The 21,347-nt window shown below is 33.8% G+C and overlaps 1 protein-coding gene across 7 annotated transcripts in view; it reads right to left on the bottom strand.

Moving 5' to 3' along the window:
• Window positions 1–21,347, bottom strand: part of HCRTR2 (hypocretin receptor 2) — a 225,067-nt gene that overhangs the window by 34,271 nt on the left and 169,449 nt on the right. For all 7 annotated transcript variants that reach the window (XM_054698878.1, XM_054698879.1, XM_054698880.1 and 4 more), the window contains 3 exons: window positions 18,463–18,641; window positions 11,199–11,442; window positions 3,651–3,766 (listed from right to left, as the gene is read on the bottom strand). In XM_054698878.1, coding sequence (XP_054554853.1) covers window positions 3,651–3,766; window positions 11,199–11,442; window positions 18,463–18,641 — 539 coding nt within the window. The remainder of the gene's footprint in view (window positions 1–3,650; window positions 3,767–11,198; window positions 11,443–18,462; window positions 18,642–21,347) is intronic.

The following is a 21,347-nucleotide window of genomic DNA, read 5'->3' as shown; positions in this document are numbered from 1 at the left end:
AACTCAAATATCTATTACAGTTTATGCCCAGTTCCTCACATAGTACTAGGCACACAGTAGGTGTTAATAAATATTTATGGAATGAAATATTTAGGTCACATGATGGTTAAGATGGAATTGCTGAATTATGCTAAGGCTTGACCTGAAAGAGTGCTGAGATGTACATATAAACTAAGATTAAATGATTCTTTAAAAAAGAAGAGTTTTAGAGAAGAATCTGTAGAATTTCTGAAGTCAGTGGGTTCTATGAGTCACACTGTTAAAGGAGAAATTTAAATCTGATTATAGAAAATCATCAGATAATTATTTTAATAAGGCTTAAAGTTCTCAAGAAAGTCAGACAAGGACATACACATTGTTCACTAATAATCTTACACTTACGAATTCCACATAACAGATTCCATGCATCTTTGTAATTTTAAGCAAATTGGACAGACCCTTTATTTGATGGTTCACTTGACGTAGCCTATGGCACATATAATGCCTTAGAACACTGTTTATAGACATTAACAGTTGGAAATTGAGAGTTGCTCAAGCAGAATTTTACATAATCACCCATTTGGGGTTAATTTACTTTATTGTGGCTGCTAAAGTGAACTCAGCTGAATTTGCCTTTTTCCATTCCAATCTGTTTTGAAAATGTTTTCAGTTTCACAGCCCAGGAATTTTACTGAAAATATTCTAAATGATATGGCTTATACTAAACAGAACAATTCTTGACAAATAAAACCACCATGTGGTTGTTTCTATACCTGTATTATAATTTTGAACTTATTTTAAAGTTTGAGAAATGGAGAACTATAAGCTAAAATAATGGAGAAGTAAATTGGGATTTCGTAGTTATCAAAATGTACATTAAACATTTTTCTAATATTTTCTTTTCATAAGGTAATATGTTAAATATTTTGGTTACAAAGATGAACAAGATTTAGGTATCACCAAGAAGTTGAAAAGTTATGTCAATGTGTAGATCAATGAATAACTGAATATAAACATGTGATACATATAGTATTTTTCTTACCGGTCAGTACCAGGAAAAATGTGGAACTATGAAATGTTCTTAACATTAAACATTTCTAGTCGAAATATCAAACTCACTCTAAAATATCTATATTCCTACATGCTCATTAAAAGCTTTCTCATGTTCAAGAATTTCTTCAAATTCCAATTTTCACATGAATTTTTTTCTGAGTAATTGGACAATGGATTCCTCTATGTCTTCTTCTATCTACACTTCCTCCTATTTTTTGATTCACTTCCTTCTTACAGATTACGAATTGAGCAAATAAAATGTGCAAACTAAGTACTAACTGGAGAAGCAGAAAGTGGAGGCTAATCTTCATTTAGTAGAGAGGACAGAAAAAAAAAGTATAAAGTTTTTTAAAAGTGCTAAGGAAAAATATATTTAGGAGAGTAGTTACATATGCCAATTCAACACATGCTTATTAATTTATAATTATAAACAGAATGAGTTGAAAGGCCAAATAACAGCATATTCTATTAAGGTATATTACTTAATGGCACTTTCCATATTCTAGGTACTTGAATTAAGTAACCTAAAGAGTACAACACCTTGGTGAGGGAAATACTATATGATCCCACTTGAAAGAAGTTGAAAGAGAGACACAGAACTTTAAGTAGCTGACAAAATTCATATCTTTTAAGTTGTGGATTCTGGATTTAAATTCACACAGTCTAGACTTTGAGTCTATGTTTCTGACTTCTTTATCCTATATCATTTGATTATTCACACCCCAACTTGCTTTTTGACCTTTAGTGACTTTTTGGAAAGAAGAATATTTTACTTCTTCATGGTCTAGCTTAACCACATGACTTCTCTCCAATGAAAAATAAGGAGAAGTAACATAAGTTGGTTCAAGCAGACATTTTAACAAACATTATGTTTTCCTTCCAGGCTTTATGGCCTTCCCTCGGCCCCAGAATTGACTATCTCAGGAAGTACTACTCCTTTAGATTGAGTTCTGGAATGAGAGGACGAGTGGAGTACTGCCGTAGCCCATCCTCACCACTGACATAGAATGTGAGTGAGATAAACTGTTGTTGTAAGCCACATACTTTGGGATTGTAACTTTTAGAATGATAAGTAACCTAGCAGAAACTACTGGTAGGATACCAGTTACCACGAAGTAAAATACAATAGTAACAAATATCCTAAAATATGTGGCATTGGCTCCATGACCAAGTGGAGAATGTTGAAAAACCTGTCACCAAAATCTGGAAAATCACCACTCCCATTTTACAGTAATATACATTTGTTATTTTAGTGGAAAATATTGGGCCATAGGTGCTTGGGTGGTGGATGCACTATGGTAACAATACTTGAAAGGGGATAGTCCTATACTCTTAAAATACAATGATGTCAACATATATTGCCTCAATAAAAGAAAAAAAAGACCGAGGAACAGAAAGGTAGTAAGAGCTGCTAGTAGTCACATCTATAAGGTCATAAAAGAAATGCCTTCTTTACAGAAAATATGGGAAGAGAGAAAAAATTCAAATTATGAAGCCTATAGGCTTAAAAAATTCAACTGCTGCTCACATGCAAGCTTTACAAGATGATCTTGGAAAGTGCTTTGAATTACAATGGTTCAGTAAGACCCAAATTAAGATTCATCTTCAAAACCTAACTAAAGCCTGGGATTTTTTTGATAAATTAAAGTGACCCTAGTAAATACCATCAGTTGGATAAAATATGCCTGAAAATACAGTCTTAGGGCATGGATTTCTACAAATATGATAAGTTTAAAACTTTACAATACATTAGAGAGAGATGTAACTCTAAGAACTGAGGCATTTTAAGATACAGTTTACAAGTACAAGAACCTTTGTATCTTAATAACATATTACATGTATTTGCTATGATTTATTTCATTTTATTAAGTTTCAGCTTAAATATTACCTGCTCTGAATTACATCTCCTTCCACTGTGCCTTCCTTTGATCCTCTGTGCTTATATTTATTAAGGCAATTTTAACTTTTGCACATGACTCTGTCCCTCCTCTAGATTAATTCATCAATGGGTTAACTGGAGCTTTTTGCTTTTGCCCAACATGCATGCAGGAATTATATGATAAATATTTTATGAATGAATAACTGAGTTAATGAATATAAACAGTCACTAACAAAGCAAAATTATCTAACAAATTACAGTACTCCCAAATTAGCATTATAAATGGTTTCTAAAATCAACTTTTCCTGATTCTTCTAGTATTTAAAATAATAAAATCTTTGAAGTTGGAGATTTAACACATATGTTAAAAGCTTATTACATAAATCTCACCAAAAATATAAGTTTCTAGACTTAAAGGAACCTTTAAAAGAATTTTTGTTATTTCTCATAGAAAGTAAAATTTATAATATTAGTCATGGACAAAACTTAAGTTAATTTGTCACAGAGGTTTAACATTTACAGTCATTAAGGCAGTTCATAAAATATATTCCCTTAAATGATACTATTTAAATCACTACTTAATCATCATCTTAGAAGAATTATTTCATTTTAGTAAAAAGTAGGCAACAGATGCATAGAATTCTTTGCTAAGTATATTATGTTAGTTCAATTCATTCTTAAATTTTGTTTTTAAGCATATCCTACAGAAAACACAAGGAAATTATATGAAATTACATACCTGTCGGCACCAGAGTTTGCGAAATATTTGCAGATAGGCTAACACCATAAGACACAGGGGTGCCATGTATGTGACCAGAAAGAAACAGATGTGATACATCTTCGGGTAAATTTCACCTGGAATGAAAGCCAAAATAATAAAAATCTTACCATTCATAGATTTGTCTTAAAGATACATCTGTCAATGCTTTTCCTTCTATGTGCACATTTATCTTCTATATGATTTCAATGATATGGACATATAAAAGGGAAAGTACTTCATGATATTTAGCTACTTACATTCACTCACTTATACACACATACACACTAACAGTGAAGTCTTAATTTCACTTAATGTACTCAGAGAATAACAGGTCATTTATTAATTTGTAGTACCAAAGCCTATCCAAAGTCATGCTGATATATCAAAAAACCTTAGTGTCTTGATTACATCTAGTTAATTAATGAAAATTTAATTTAGATTGTCTTATGGGCCTCCCCCAGTGGCGCACATGGTTGAGTGCCATGCTGTGCAGCTGTCCGCAGCCTTTGTGAAGCAGGTTCAATTCCCGACCAGCCAGGGAGAAACCCACATGGCCAGGCAGACCTCTCCTGCCTCACCCACTGCTTCCCTCAGCAGTGTATTTCAGTCAGTCTGTCTGTTCTGCTCCCTGGTCTGTCTCTGGTGAATTCTCTCACCCTCCCATGCCTCTGATCTGTACCCCAGTTCTTGTAAATAAATAAATCTTTAAAAAAAAGATTGTCTCATACTTGAATTTACAAGAAGGAACATGAGTCAACTATTGTTAAAATGAAAAGAAAACATAGTCAGCTGATTCCTTCTCATTAGAATGTTTCCTATGAAAAGGGGAAGTTACCATGTTATACCTTCAAATACAAAGGTAAAAATTTTTTTGGAAAAATAAGTTCAACACATATTTGATAATGATTCTTATATGTAAATTTCTAGAATATATGCAAATTTTCTCTTAATGTTTTGTATATATGTACATATGCATGCACTTTTAATAAAAATTAGTTTTAAGGTTTTTAAAAGTTAATTTTCAAACAATATGAATATTTTCCTTTTTTATCTCTCAGTAGGCATAAGCATGCACAGGAATATAGGAATTTCTTATTTATCATGGACTCTGTACACAGATGATACATACCACAAAGTAGATGCTTATTAAAGAGACAATTACTAAATGGCACCTTGTCTTATATGAATTCTTTTACTTTTCTAAAACATATTACTGAGTTTTAAAATGCTTTGAAGTATATTTTTCTTATATTGGTATATCTGAATAAATCACGTTGATGCAGCTATTTTTACTCTAAATGTGTGACAGGAAGTATATAACAAAATTCTTCATGAATTCCATGGATATTAAATGCAATAATTTGATACAATTCCAACTGAATGATAATGAAATGAAAATTTTTTTTCACATCTGAAAATCAGATAGCAAGCTTCCTTGGTGGCGCAGGGGTTAGAGTCAGAGCTATTAAGCTATCCCCAAGCCACTGCTGCATGAGTTTGATCCCTGACGAGGGAGCTAACCCACATGGTGCAGCAGACCTCTCCTGACTCGCCCGCTGCTCCCCTCAGCAGTGTATTTCAGTCAGTCTGCCTATTCTGCTCCCTGCTCTGTCTCTGGTGAATCCTCTCACCACCACTGCCCCCCACCCCCGCACCCCACACCTCTTGTCCAGTTCTTGTATGCATAAATAAACAAAAATAAATCTTTAAAAAAATAAAAAAATAGATACCTTATATTGAATTTGATTATAATAATGGGGCTGATTCCATACTATTATTGAGAGATAATGCTATTACCTCCATGTGTTTTATTATTTTCATTACTACAGAAAGGACATATAGAAGTATGAAAACTCATTTACATGATCAGATTTGCAGTGAAGTCAACTTACAGTCAGGACTAGCCAATAATAATTATGATGATGACCATAATATTGAATACATTTATGAAACAATCATTCATTTAATTCTAACTAAACATATTTTAACCAATATTTATGAGTTGAATGTCCTCCACAATCATAATTCCATATCCTGGTGTCTTAGAGTTGGTTGAATTTAAGTCTTCTTATTCTTTTATTTTAGTAGGTTTTTAACAAAATTTTTTATATATATTTTACATAATTCTTTCTCTTTGTACGTATTCTTCCTTCTAAAACACTTATCTTCTTTCCTAGTTCGATGTTTTTCTTCACTATAATCTTCAGCAGGGACAGCAGGGTGCATATGGTGCTAGGAGGTTTGAGAGACCAATTTGAGGTGCCATTTTTAGCTTCTCTGTGGCTCAGATGGCACATACCTAGCTCATCAGTTTCTAACTTCCTTTCAAGTTTATCCTGTAAAACAGGCCAGTTACATAAAAAGCACCAGAATCCAAGCAGTCTGACTGGAGGAATAACAAAGAGCCTTTCCCTTTGAAGTCCTACAGACTGAGCAGCATTTGGTGGGCCAATTTCAAAGTAACTCTAAGGTGACCTCAGCACTTCCAAGGCACCTGAGTGACTTTGAACTTTTATTTGTTTTGAAGAAGGTGTCACACGAGCTTCCCACATAAAAATATACCTTTGAATCTTACATATCTGGGAAGCACTGTTGTCTGCATCAGACTAAAGTGAGTGGGTAGGGTGGATCTGATAATTAACTCTGATAAGTAACTTTTTGATTTTTTGCAACTATTGATATCTTCACTGTGATAACAGTTTGGAATTTTAAATACAGGGGAAAGAAATCTAACTGTGTGATCAGTTAGAAAACTATGTAATTGCCTGGTGAATGCATATTTATGATAACCAACATCCACACAGAGAAAAGCTGACCAAGCAAAATTATACTTGCAGGCTAGGATAGATTATTGTAATAAAGAGATTACAGTTGATAATTATATATATATATTTATAATTGATAATTATATATATATATATTTTATGCTTGTAGAAAACCTAGAAGTCATTAAAGGTCTTAAATATTTTAAGAGATTTATATATAACCTAGAATATAGCTACTTGGAATGTGTTCCATTTAAGCATTACCTAAATCAGAAAAGAACATTTTAAAGATTGATAAGCACTAAAATATGTGTCAGATAATGAACAGGCAAAATTTGAATAAGTTATTGCATATTTATCAAATCAAAAAGCGTAGAACAAAGGTGGATTTTAGTCTGATGAAAAAATGTTATCTATTAGACAAAACAAATTTTTTCTCAGAAGGGTTGAGTTCCATTATGTTAATCTAATTATTGAAAAACTACAAATATTTTCTCCATGGTATACCTATCAAGAATTCAATTGACATGTAATTTAAATGCAATTTGTCAAATATTCTATTTGGAGATGTCTTTTCAAAATTTATGGATGTATTACCATGTACCAGAATCTTCAGTATGTTTTGTTATCTTCTTTCTAACAAACATTATTTTTTAAAGATTTATTTTATTTATGAATACAAGAGCTGGAGTGCAGGCCAGAGGTGCACGGTGGTGTGAGAGGATTTGCAAGAGATAGAGTGGAGAGCAGAACAGGCAGATTGTCTGAAGTACAAAGCTGAAGGGGACAGTGGGTGAGATAGGAGAGGTCTGCTGCTCCATATGGATTAGCTCCCTGGCTGGGGATCGAACTCATCCTGCAGTGGCTGCCAATAGCTTCATAGTGCTGAGACTTAACCCCTTGCTCCACCAGGGAAACTCCCCTAACAAACATTTTAAATAAATGTTTCCACTAAAAGATAGACAGATATTTAAATACTCTAAAAATCTCTTATTAGAACAGATGTCAAAAAGGCTCCATTTTATTTTTTCAGACCATAAAAGAATAATTTGTAAATAAGATACAAGAAGGGGTTATGAATTCAAGAACAAGTTGTCAATAAGACCCAAGAGGAGATTATAAACTTGCAGCATGCAGAATAATGTTTGATAAACATTACATGCTCATTAAACATTGGATAAGTGAGACAATTATACCTGTGAGTGCAAAAAGATTTCCTTCTATTAGGATCTGTGTGAGAAACTATGTATTTATAAATCAAGCATTTAAGAAAGTATGGATGTATTTCTGGAATAATTAAAAAATTTTAGAAGTGTGAACTGATGTAACTGAAGCAAACAAAGAAAATGTATAAAGACATAATTTAAAGATCATTAATGTAATTGTTAGCACATTTCATTTGTGTCAAGTATATCTGCCAGAAGTTATGACATGTGTATGTGTGTGTGTTTAGGCATCATTTAAGAAGTGATGAATGTAATGCATTATAGAAGTGTTTTATCCATATGATAATATTTTTAGTAAGACGGAGTCATTTTGCACCACAAATTAGACAGCATTTGCAAGGTTTTCTCAAAAGGCCTTGATAGATATGGATAAAGTGACCACATTGTTTACCACTTTCCCACTGTTATATTGGTTACAGGGTAATTATGATATCACTCTCTACTTTTATAATTCTTTCATAATTATGTTATTAATTTAACTTATGATAAAGATAAGAAACACAGTTCATGAATTAATCTCCACAGAAGATATTTCACAACAAATTTTAAAAAATCAGACTAACAGTTATTCGGCCATTAAAGATAAATTTTAGGGGGCTGGCACTTTAAAATATAATTTCTTGGGCCTGCCTGGTGGCCTGGGGGTTAAGTCTCAGCATTAACATCTCTGTGGCCTGAGTTCAATCCCTGGCCAGAGAGCTAATCCACATATGGCACAGCAGACCCCTCCTATCTCTCCTGTTGCTCCCCTCAGCAGTGTATTTCAGTAAAATCTGTCTGTTCTGCTCCCCACTCTGTCTCTGGTGAATCCTTTCACTCCCTGCACCTCTGGCCTAGATGCCATTTCTTCTATGCAAAAATAAATAAATACAATCTTTAAAAATACATATATATATAATATCTTGTGGTGTCTTTAGGTTCTGACTGTCACATAAGTTCAAGTTTTAATGTTGAAAGTTGAATATAGACTTAAAAAATGCTTGCATAACAAAGCTCATGTTATGTAAAAATCACTATACTAAACTAAGAATCTAGTGAATAAAAAGCCCACCTTGAATTATTTCATATTTTTGAAAATATTAAACTGATTTGTAATTTAATTTAATATTTGTAAAGCTACTTCAATAATTTTATTGTTCGATTTTGTGGATAATCAACTCAATTCAGCATCATTTATTTTTAGCCTTTATAATTAAGTAATGATGGAAAAATATAAAAATGCTTTCAAATGACTTTTGAAGGCTGAGTTTAGATTTTTAGGTATCCTAAAATAATTGCATTTTTAAAAGAATATTTCCATGCAAGAGCTGGATAATGACTAGACTGAAATAAATTTAATATATTTATATTTATTGCTCAAAGATAATTAGAAAATGATATGGCTATTTACTTAATTGTACTAACTGATGAGATTTGTAGTTCTGCAACACGGGGGTTACCACTTCTTGATTATGTAGGGCAGCATAAAAATAAAACTGACTCCAAAATACTTCACAGAAAACACTACTGACACACATTAAATAATAGATGGATATGTTATCTAATTATCATCTCCATAATCTTAAAGGATCCCAACTTTTGAAATGGTATCTTAAATTTTAATGTACTTACTTGCTTCATAATCTTCAGCAAATAAGTTAAATTATGGCTCAATTTCATCATGAATTAACTAAAGTATTCTTACCATGAGATCCTTAGGCTGCTTTCCAAAAGAATTCACTGTATAGGAATTTCATAAGAGACATGTCACAATCTGTCTCTCACCCACCTTCTTTCCAAACAAGATATTAGACTACATACTCCTTCATTCCAAAAACTGTAAGCTTGAACCCTCTTCCTTTTTTCTTCAGGAATGGTGCCCATTGTGTGGGTTTTCTTGCTGCTAAGGTGCCAATTTTCCTCTTCCCTGTCTGGAAAATTCCTGTTCATTTCTAATGCTTTGTTGAAATGTAAACTTTTACTCAAATGACCAGGACAGAGTTTGCCTTTCATTTGTGTTCCTAGTATTTTGTACACAAGTAAATTAAAATACGAATCATGCTATAAACATTCTTTTGCCTTTCATCTTCACTAGATAGAATATGTTCCTTAAGGCAGAGTCTATTTCTCTCCAGATTGGCACAATTCCTGGCTTATCCTCAGTACTCAAGATGCTGCTTGAACATTAAATATATGGGACTTAAGATGCTTAAGAAATATTCCTACCATTTGGAACTTTTCATTCATTTTATCTCTGTCTGTACTTTTAATGGGGAGATTGGGGGAAAACTGAAGTTGAGTTGCAAAGTTAGAAAGGAAAGGTAAATATCAATTTTAGAAATGTATTTAATATCTGATATAATGAATTAAGAGAAGTGTGAAAATTTAGTTTTATATAGATCTTTGGATCATATATGAAATAATCCCAGTGTCTTTGAAATTTTATATTTCACTGTGATAACATATTCTTAATTTTTCTTACCACCTTTTCCTCTTTTCAGTCTTCTAAAAAATGTACCAAGGCAGAAATAAAGGTAACTTCAAAGATTTATATTCTTAAAGTATCAGATCCATATGTAATATTCAGGTGCTTTTTTTGATACATCTTTATAATAAGCACAAATGTACACTTGCTAATAAACAAATGCTTTGTTAAAGTTTATTCCCTAAATATGAGCAATTTTATATACTTATCCAGAAGAAAGATTGTTTTCCTCAAGTTTCACTTGATAATTTTGTAGCTAGTGAATGATGTGTTTTATTTCCTGTCTTTCTCTGCTGTTTCCAGATTTGTGCCACCAGTAGGAATTGATAGAAGTGCTTCCACTGTTACAGACAAATCACAAAGGCTTGCTGAGAGTTTTGAAGCAAAGGAGCATAAGGCTCCAAATTTCTGCTTGTATAAATTTAACACTAAATTTATCAGAAGGGAAGCTAAAAAAGTTTCATAAGTAATACATTTTTAATCAGATAATAATTATGCCAGTGATAAAATTTATTATTTTCATGTTACGGATACAGAAAGCAAATTTAGATTATTTACCACAGAGAACAACATAGCTCCATGCATTCAAATTGCGTGTCCCTATGCAGGACATGGTTTTAAAATGAAATACAGAGTTGTATTTGAAGCTCATTAGGAAACTTGATCTTTTGAGACAATATATGCTGTACCATCTTACAAAGTGTTAGTCATTCCACAATATGCATTTGGGTTTGTTAAATTGAGTCCTTTTTATTTTAGACATTTTAAGAAAAACTAACATAACCAAACCCGAGTTGTGGAATAAATTCTCCCTTTCATTTCCTCTCCGAAGACTAGACAATAGTGCATAGCACTGGTAAAGGGTGGAAGAAGAGTGTTGTTATCCTGCCCACATAAGGGTGGAGTTTGTTTTCTAAAATTGTTTTGGGTTTCAACTTTTCATGCTTTCGCAAAAATGCATTAACAAATGCCAATAAAATATACAAGACCAGATTTACAATGGCCATACAAATCAAATATTCAGTTTGCAGCTGTAATATAAATGTCAGTGTGTGGGCCATAATGTACTTACCACCCCAGCGCTCGTCACACACTGTAAAGAGAGTGGTTTTATTGGCTAAGCCGGGGAGCATAGTGCTACACTCCATGACGATGGCCTGTGGGATCATTATAATGCAAGAGACAATCCAGATGATGATAATGCTGTTCCTTGCTCGTTTGGCCGTGCTCTTAAACATCAAAGGGTGACAGATTGCATACCATCGATCCAAGGCGATACAGCTTAGCGTGAGGACAGACACGGACACTGACACAGTCTAGAAAGAAAAAGAACATAGCACCAAGAGAAGCTCCAAGTGTTACATGGAAGACTCTTAATATTTTACCACATCAGAAAAGTAGTCACACCCATAACCACACACAAAGTTGCCAAAAAATATTTCATGCAAAAGCTCTCTATTAACAAAAAATCTCTACCCAAAATATTAAAAATATATTAGGAATAAATATACAGGTTTTCTATGAAAACAAAGCAACCATTTTTAGGCCAAATATTTTAATTAATAATATGGCATTCTTTGAATAATTACTGTCATTATCTTGTCTTGAAACTTTTTAACTAATAAGGGAAATCATATTTTTCAAGTGGAAAAAAAATACAGCACACATGTTTAGTCTAAACTAGCAAACTCTTTACTAATAAAAAGTAAATAACATGTATTCTTAAACTATCACATAGGAATTTGGCTGAAATTGCATTTAATTAGTACTTTCGAATTACTGGTATCTCATTTTATATTTTCAAATAACAAAGGTTACTTGTAGATTGGTTCATATATTTTCAAATAACAAAGGTTACTTGGTTCATTTCCAACATGCAGTACCCCCCAGAAAAACACGGGACAGCTAAAAGAGACTTCTCTATGTGGATATCCTAACCACAGTTTGCAATTTGCCTCTAACAATCAAATAGGTTCACCTAGTCCATATTTCTATATAATTAGCAATACCACAAATGTTTTTTAACTTGCAAATTTAAGGACATCGTACAGGAACAAATTAAACATGTTTACACGCACATGATCAGTTTATGTGCTTACAGCTAATGTGTTCATCTGCTCAGGGTGAGCCATGCAGTTGATGTCACTCTAAAAATTACCCTTTAAAAAGAAGCCTCATTTTCTTTTGTGGTTTATCAATATTATTATTATTATTATTGATTTATTTTTATTTTACTCTAAGCACTCATCACATAATACAAATAATTGCACTGCATTTGTTACTTGTCATCTATGATCTCTATTGGAACAAAGCTCTATGCCAGGAGGAAATGTTACTTTTTTTTCTCACAACTCTGTCCCTAGGACCTCTCCGAATGTTTGGTGTTTAGTAAATACATTTTTTAATTAATGAAGAGTTGTAAGTCTTAATCTAAGGTAACAAATGTGATCCAGTCATCTTTCCTTCTTCTTTTCCTGTCCTAGTTGTACTGATCTCACAACACGGGGATGTTGAAGGGCAGGTATGTATACCTCTTATATCAGAACCTTCCTTGTTGAAGCATTGGACATGCAAGGGAGTGAAAGGGATCTGAGTCAGCCCAGCGCAGGAGAAAGTGTTCTGGTCTGAGTAAGGATATGCTGTCTTTTTGCACTCTCTTCCCCACAGGCCCCAGACCTTATACACACACACAAACACACACACACACACACACAACTCTAGGCTTAAAGTGTGTTTGTTTTTTCTGTAAAGAAATGAAATTGACAGGACAACATGAGTGCTAACTCTATTTCTTTTGATTCTCTCTGGAAAAAGCATAGGATGTACTTGAAATCAATTCCACAACCAGGTAACCTAGGCATGAACCCCATCTCACTTGCTAAATGTGTGATCTTAGGTAAGTTGCCTAACCTTCCTAAGCTTACATTTCCTCATCTGTAAAATATGGATAATAGCACAAACAACAGAATTTTAGGGAGAGTCAGTGAGATGTAGAATCCTTAGTCCAGTACTGACACACAATTACTTTGTGTTTATAGTTACTTATTATGATTATGATAGTGAAAATGATTATACTATTAATTTTCTCCTTTCATTCCCAAGGTTCGAGTTTTAGCTTTTAATTGGAACACACTGCTTTTCAGTGGAAAATAATCATACAAATTATAAGCCCTAAAGTGAATTTTTGGAGGCTAATTTCATTTTAAGTGTTTTTTTTTTAATTTTATTTATTCACGCATATAAGAACTGGGGTACAGGCCAGAGGTACGGGGAGTGAAAGGATTCACCAGAGACAGATTGGGGAAGAGAACAGGCAGATTGACTGAAATACACTGCTGAGGGGAGCAGTGGGCAAGACAGGAGAGGTCTGTACCATGTAGGTAGCTCCCTGACCCAGTATCAAACTCATGCTGCAGTGGCTGGGAATAGCTTCACAGTGCTGTGACTTATCCCCTTGTGCCCCAGGGAGGCCCATTTTTAAGTGTTATTTTAAACTCTACCAGAGTACACATAGGTTGGTCAATGATTCCTGGGAATTCATTGGCATTTTCTTAGAGTACATTCATGTCTCCTCAAACAAATTCCCTTCTACTTTCAACTTCCATTCATTTCTGGAAAATATATCAAGCCCTCAATATTGTTAACCTGGCAGTAAAAATGTGGCAGTCTAGATCTGCACAGCTGACCTTTCATAATTGCTGATCAGGGTCATATTTGCCCAGTATAACAATTAGAACTTTAAGTTCACTAAGACTTAGTGATGTATTGCATATGAATTCTGATCAGTGTAGATGAATGAGATAGAAGTAGCATGGTGCAAAATGGAGTGAGTTCTAGTATCCCACTCAACTATTAGTCATAATCAATTCAGAGTAGTTCATTGGAGAGACTGACATCCAATGCCAACTGTGGGCTGAGGTGTATTGACTTTTCTGTATGGACTGATAGGAGAGAACATGTGGGCATGGTTAACCTATCAGTAGAATACATTGAATATACCCTCAGCACCCAGTGATTTAATATTCACTGTGTAGCTACTATATTTTCTGGTATGAAATATGCAGTAATGTAGAATTAGCATTTTCTTGTGGAAATAAACAATTGTCTTTTATCATAAGTGATTACAAATGAGAGTTTTGTTGCTGCTTTTCAATTCTAGGAGTATACTCCTGGGTTTATACTTTAGCTTATAATACAGGCATCCTGTGGTCAGGGTAATGTTGGAGACACTGGTTGGTAACAAAGGAGTCTATTTTATGTTAGCATGTAGCCATGGAACTAAGAGATCCATGACAAATATAAATTTTGCCAAGGAGGAAATTTAGATGACAGGGACTAATAGACTGGAAGGTGGGAAAGTGTGACTCAGAGAGTAAGGGAGCTCAGCATCCAGCATTCATCATTCATACCTCAGTTGGGTGTTATTGTTCTTTTCCTGGCATTTCCTCTACAGATTTTCTTCTACAGTTTTTTTTTTTTTTAAAGTAACTCTGAAAAAGTAGTTAACTGCTCCTCTAAGTATTAGAGGGGAAATGATCTTTTCCAAGAATTCATGATAATTATTCAGCAAAAAGTCCATTAAATGTTAATGGTCTTGGTTTCATAGAATTATAAAGACACAAAAGGACCATTGTAATGATACAGCTAAGCTTTATAACATTTGTGAGATTTTTAAGATTTTTGGGCATTTGCTGAAGTATCATAGCATATCACTCATAAATCTAAAGGTTGTGTTTTATCATATTTAGAAGAAAACATATAAATCATAGATAATTAATAAATGTCCAAAGGATATTAAATGTAACCAAATAAATTTGAAGTTTGGCTGGACATTTTGTAATATGTTTTTAAATATTCAGCAAGACATAAGTATCATATCAGGGACAAAAGCCTGCAGTTTCAGATAATCAAAACTAGGAGAAAAATTACTCAAATTTAAATGATTGGCTTATTGCCCTTTGGCACTGTTCCTCCATTTGGGAAAATTCTATGAAAAATGGACAACAAATATTGAGATAATGTGCAAATACTCATTTTACCAGTGCACCAATATTTTTGTACATTTATAAATATCCATCAAGAAGCAATGCTGACTGACTAATAAGTGGATTTATTCTTATTCATCTGACTCAAATCTTGAGGTTACTCAGTAGTTTTTTCCTTGGTATATGGAAAAAGATCAATTGAGTTAACTAGATTGGATACCATTTATGGAGAAGCAGACAATATCTCTCATGAGATGAAGGTGTTCCTTCAACTATAGGATTTGTTTCACATTTACTGTGTAAAAATATACTGTTGATAACTTTAAAAGATACCCATGCCATGAACTTCACTCACTGGTTGCACACTCTTCCAGTTTATTCTCAAGTGCACATGGGAGAAACTAGAATACCAGTCTACAGAAGGTATCACCAGTACTGCACCTATCAGGGAATAAAATACCCACCCCTCGTTACCCACTCTCCACCAGGGAATCTTCTGGTTTGTAGAGAGACTATGAAATAGTCTCTTTTGGCTAATAAAATATTCTGGGCAACTGAAGCGGTCTAATAACTGAAGAGGAACCCCTGAATTTTCCTCTGGATAGTTGTTGGAATGAACCAAGAGAAATAGAGAGTTTGCAGGATGTACCAGAGAGATGGCAAAATATTAGATTTCTGTACTATTTATAATTTCCCCAGTGTCTCCATGCAAATACCATAAGAACGATTTCTCATTGATTTTTTTTTTCTATGTGGATATTTTGTCTGTTGCTCCATATACGATTTCTCTCTAAAGAATTGTTAGTTTATTTTTATAACCCATTCACGACTTTCAGCTGAAGAACAAGTTAACTTTATAGTTAAATTTAATGTTTGCTGTGAAGCTTTTAACTTCTACAGTAGTTTCCACTTACTATTACATCACTGATATGTGACCTTAAAATTTATCACTTCTCTTTGTAACAGACCATTGGAGAAATATCAAGCTGAAGATCTCTTTGTAACATTTCAGGTCCAAAAGTGTAACATTTCAGGTCCAAAAGACTAATCAACATAATTTCTAGTAATGGGCTATTTGTGCCTCTGCCAATTTTTGTTTTTATTAAGACTTTATGTTTTTTTTTTTTTTGAGTATGTTAAGATTACAGCAAAATCAAGGTGAAGTTACAAAGAATTTTCCTATATCCTTCTGCCCCTGCACTTGCATAGACTTCTACATTGACAACATCCCCCGTCAAGTGGTACTGTTGGTACAATTGATTAGCTTACATGGACACATCATAATGACTCAATATCCATAGTTTACATATTGGTTTACTTTTGGTGGTGTACATTCTATGAAATGTATGACGACATGTAGCTGCCATCATTTCATCTTATACTACCTTAAAAACCCTCCATAATCTGTTCAATACTTCCAACCACTGGCAAGCACTGACCTTCTTAAAATCTACAAAGTTTTGCCTTTTCCATAATGTCATTTATTGGGACCATATGGCATATACCTTTCATCTTGATTGTTCCTTTTACTAAGTAATATGCACTGAAGTTTCCTCCACCTCTTTTTATTGCTTGATAACTCATGGAGTGAATACAATTTCATTGCCTGGATGTACCACAGTTGCTTATATATAAGGCTGCTATAAATAAACATTCATAAAAATTTTTGAGTGGTCATTAAGTTTCAACTCCCTTTGATAAATGAGTGTGATTGCTGGATCGCATGGTAGGACTATGTTTAGTTTTGTAAGCAACATCCAAACTCTTGTCCAAAGTCACTATACCAGTTTGCAGTCCTTCCATCAATAAGTAAGAGTTCCTGTCACTGTTGCTACCTATTCTAGCCAGCAGTTGGTATTTGTGGTCCAAAATACGAGCATTCTACAGGGTGTCTAGCATTATATCATTGTTTTCCTTTGCATTTCTCTGATGACACATTATACGGAACATCTTTTCATATGCTTATTTGCCACCTATATATCAATACTCGTGCGGTGTCTGTTAAGGTCTTTTACCCATTTTAAATGTATATTTTCCCTTATTTTAATTTTTATGAGTTCTTACAGTATACTGGAAAACAGCCCATTATTATATGTGGCTTTTACAAATATTTCTCTCAGTCTATGATGTTTTCTTATTCTCTGACATCTTTCACAGAGCAGTTTTAAATTTTAATGAAGTCAGCTCATCAATGAAATATTTAAAAAGTATCACACCTTTAGTATGGTACTAAAAGACCATAAACATACCTAAGATCTTGTAGGTTTTCTTCTATGTTATCTTCCAAGTGTTTTATAGTTCTACATTTTTAGGATTGTGACTCATTTTTCATTTTTGTGAAGGGTATAATGTCAGTGTTGAAATTAATTAATTTAATTGTCCAGTTGTTCTACCTACCCCAACTTTTGATTATTGGTGACACATTTTTATTTCTTCCAGATATTATGATCACCATCTGGAAGGTTGGATGAAATAATGAGTGGTGGTTAGGGGATAGTTATGGGAGGAAAAGTAGAAGGGGATCACCATTTCATTCACTATCCAATTGCTAATGGAATTTGTCTCTTTGAAAACTGTAGTTGTACCCATTAATTTCCTAGGAATTTATTTCAAAGATTTTAGAACTATCATAATATCAATAAGGAAATTACTTTCTGAAAGTACTTGTTCTTAACTTCTTGTAGGACAATCCATTATAGAAATCTTTTCACTACTACTAATAAGACATCTTCTAAAGATAATAACTGACAGTTATTGAAAATATGTGTTTATAAAATTATCACCTTCCACTATGCCAAGTGATTTATATAAATTATCCAAGTACACTAACATAAGAAGTAGAAAGGATAGTTTTAACTAAAAATATTATCCTTTGTAAATAACTGAATCCACAAGAGCTTATGTGCTCAACTAGACAGCATACAATCAGTGAAGGCAGAATAAAGATTCAAAATCTGGGGTAGTTTAATTCAGAACCTATACTAAAATCTGTTCACTCTGCTGCTTCGATCATACAGTTCTTAATTTTTCAATATGAAATGATCCATCTTATAAAAATAGATAGCTTTTGGTTATTTGGATAGGGGAAACAGTAATTGTTCAGATTTTTATTTTATAATTATAAAATTAGCAATCAAATAAGTAAAAAGTTTGTAGAGGATTCTATTGTTTTATTTTTATCCAGAATTTGTTTACCTAGAAAGTCTCAAGTATTATTTTCCTTCAGTTTGAAAATTTCTTAGGCAAGAATGTTTCTTCCTTAGACAGTTAATATGGCCATGTGAGTAATTAAAAATACTTTTTCAGTAGCTTCTATGTTTGTACCCAAAAAAAATTATGAAAAACAATTACCTGTAGATAAGGAATCACTTTACAGAGGGACTGTCCAAAGAACCATGTCTCAGTGATGTCCACAACTAACGTGGCTGGAAGGCAGGTGATGGTTACAAGCACATCAGCCAGAGAAAGGTTGACTATGAAGTAGTTGGTCACTGTCCTCATATGGTGGTTCTTCCACACTGCCACACAAACTAATTTGGAAAGAAAACGGGAAAGTTACTGATATTGACTGAATGTTTGTGTTTCCTCAAAATTCATATGTTGAAATGCTGACACTCAAATTATGTTACTAGTGAGTCGACCTTTGGGATATTATTAGGTCATGAGGGGGTAACCACATGAATGTGATTAGTGCACTTCTGAAAGTGACCGCAAACAAATCACTTGTCCTTCCTACCAAGTAAGAACACTGCAAAAAGATTGCCGCCTATGACCAGGAATTGGGCCCACACAAAGCATCAAATCTGCCAGCACCTTGACCTTGGACTTCTAAGGTTCCAAAGCTATGAAAAATAAATTTCTGTTGTTTACAAGCCACCCAGTCTGTGATACTTTGTTATATAACATGCTAAGATAGTAACTGAATAAACAAAATAGGTACCAAAGAAGAAACACTGTCAAGCGCATTAATAATACTGTAAAAATCCACAAATCAATACTAAGAAAGAAAAATAACTTAAGGCCCATGCTGTGTTTTCACTGAATTAGTCATTCTGTAGAAAGGCAGAATACATGTTAAAATCAGTTCATTTGCCTTGTGAAACATTTCTTAATAGAGCTTAAGGTTGTATTTATTTCATCTTGGATTTGAATTGTTATTTCTAGAAGTTAAAGAACAATCTTTGATTCACCTTTGTATTCCCTCAATGCTCAACATGGAAAAATATATCTAGTGATATAAGAAGCAAGTAAGAAGTATTTACTGAATTGAGATGAATTAAGAGTTAGCTACTTTTGATAAATGTGTGCTGGTTGCCTTGTCCAAGATGTTTACATTTACCTCCTCCCAAACTCTGCATTTGAAACGTTTAATTGAGAAGAGGCTTAGAAAACAAAACCCAACAATTATTCATTTGGTCCCTACTATGGCTAAATCCTGAGCGAGTTGGTTCATATACTTAAGGTTGTTTAATCTCTGTGATAGTCTGAAGGGAAGGCATCATTAAGGATGTTTTATATAAGAGGTAATTGAAACACAGGGAATTTATGGAACTTGGATAAGGACAAATGCCTCATAAAGCACAGAAGTAGTTACAACCCAGATTGACACTGAGTAAAGAGCTGGTCTTTTCACCACCAATGCCTGTCGACTTTGGTGAAAATGAAGGAGTTATAAATAAAGTACATATATTATAGTAACTCATTCTCTCTTCCTATAACTCTTAATGGCCCTCTAAACATCACCTCAAATCAAGATTACTCTACAATACTTTCACAGGCGACCTTCCTCATTATCTTTCAGTGTATCCCTGTGTTTAAAGGCTGTGCTATCACACTTGGTTGCTCTTTACAGAAAGAACATGAAGATCCTCCTTGATTCTCTGTCCTCCCTCTGTCTGGTGTATCCAAAGGTTACACAGTCTCTGGCTTCAGAATTGCATAGGTGTATAAGTACTGCTACCCACATCAATTGAAGGTTTGCTCCACTGAAAGGAACTGTGAATTTGCTTGGGGTATCATTAACTTCTCAGAGCTGCCACCCATGCACCCAAATGATGGAGCGATTAGTAACCTTAGATAGTGAAGAAATAAAGCACATTTTGTTAAGTTTAAGTCACTGAATGAATTTTTTTTGACAATTATGTGCTTTTTATTAAAAGTATGCTGGTAAATGCTTTTACTAGCTTCTAAAGCTGAAATTACCTTTTAGTCACCAACAGATGCTAATATAATAAAATACCTGAATTTTCTGTGTAATTTTGAAAATTTCACATATTCTCTAACTCCAGCAAAGTAGCACCCTCCCCTAAATCTCAGTTTTACTAGGGTAAACTGTATTCTTTATTATTTAAAGTTGATACTCTCGAATGATTTATTTCTCAAAAACACATAAAACAGACACACACACACACATACACACACACACACCACCCATCTTGGCAGTTTACTAACATATCACCACAGCTTGTTATGAGGAAATTGGTAAAAGTATCACACTGCAGATGCTTGGCCAGCAAATGGCCCAACTTTGGATTTAGAAAAGAAAACCTAGTTAAAAATTAAACACACTTTACTTTGACTCAATTCTCCATAGTTTGGAGGTGGGGAATGGCAGTGTGGGAAGACAGTGTTGATGTATTATGTCTAAAAATAAGAAGTGGGCCTCCCCGGTGGCGCAGCGGTTGAGCACTGGGCTGTGAAACTGCCCACAGCCTCTGCAGCGCCAGTTCAATCCCCGGCCTCAGGAGAGGGTCCCATATGGCGCAACAGACCTCTCCTGCCGCGCCCACTGTTCCCCTCAGCAGTGTACTTCGTCAGTCTGCCTGTTCTGCTCCCTGCTCTGGCTCTGGTGAATTCTCTCACCCTTCCGAGCTTCTGACTGTACCTAGTGCTTGTATAAATAAATACATCTTAAAAAAAAAGTTTAAAAAAAAATAAAAATAAGAAGCAAGTATATTTCAACCAGCATTTCTATACTACATAATATGAGTCACGTACTGTTCTAAGAAATTTAAATTATTAATTTAATCCTAATAACTGTAAAGTAATTACTATTACTATCCTTGTTTAATAGGTGGATATAGAGATTAAGGATCCTGCCTAAGGATAATTAGGTAGTAATTATCAGAGTTTAGATTTAATCTTCTTTACCATATCATGCTATGCCAGTCTATTACTCCCTGATTGAAATAAAGATGAGAAGAAAGTTGACGGCCTCTATCACAGGGCTTTAATAT

Source organism: Talpa occidentalis, unplaced genomic scaffold (assembly GCF_014898055.3).
Source record: "Talpa occidentalis isolate TD23 unplaced genomic scaffold, MPIMG_talOcc4v2.1 talOcc4.2, whole genome shotgun sequence".
Classification (NCBI taxonomy): Eukaryota; Metazoa; Chordata; class Mammalia; order Eulipotyphla; family Talpidae; genus Talpa; species Talpa occidentalis.
This window is presented reverse-complemented; position numbering and strand designations above follow the sequence as displayed.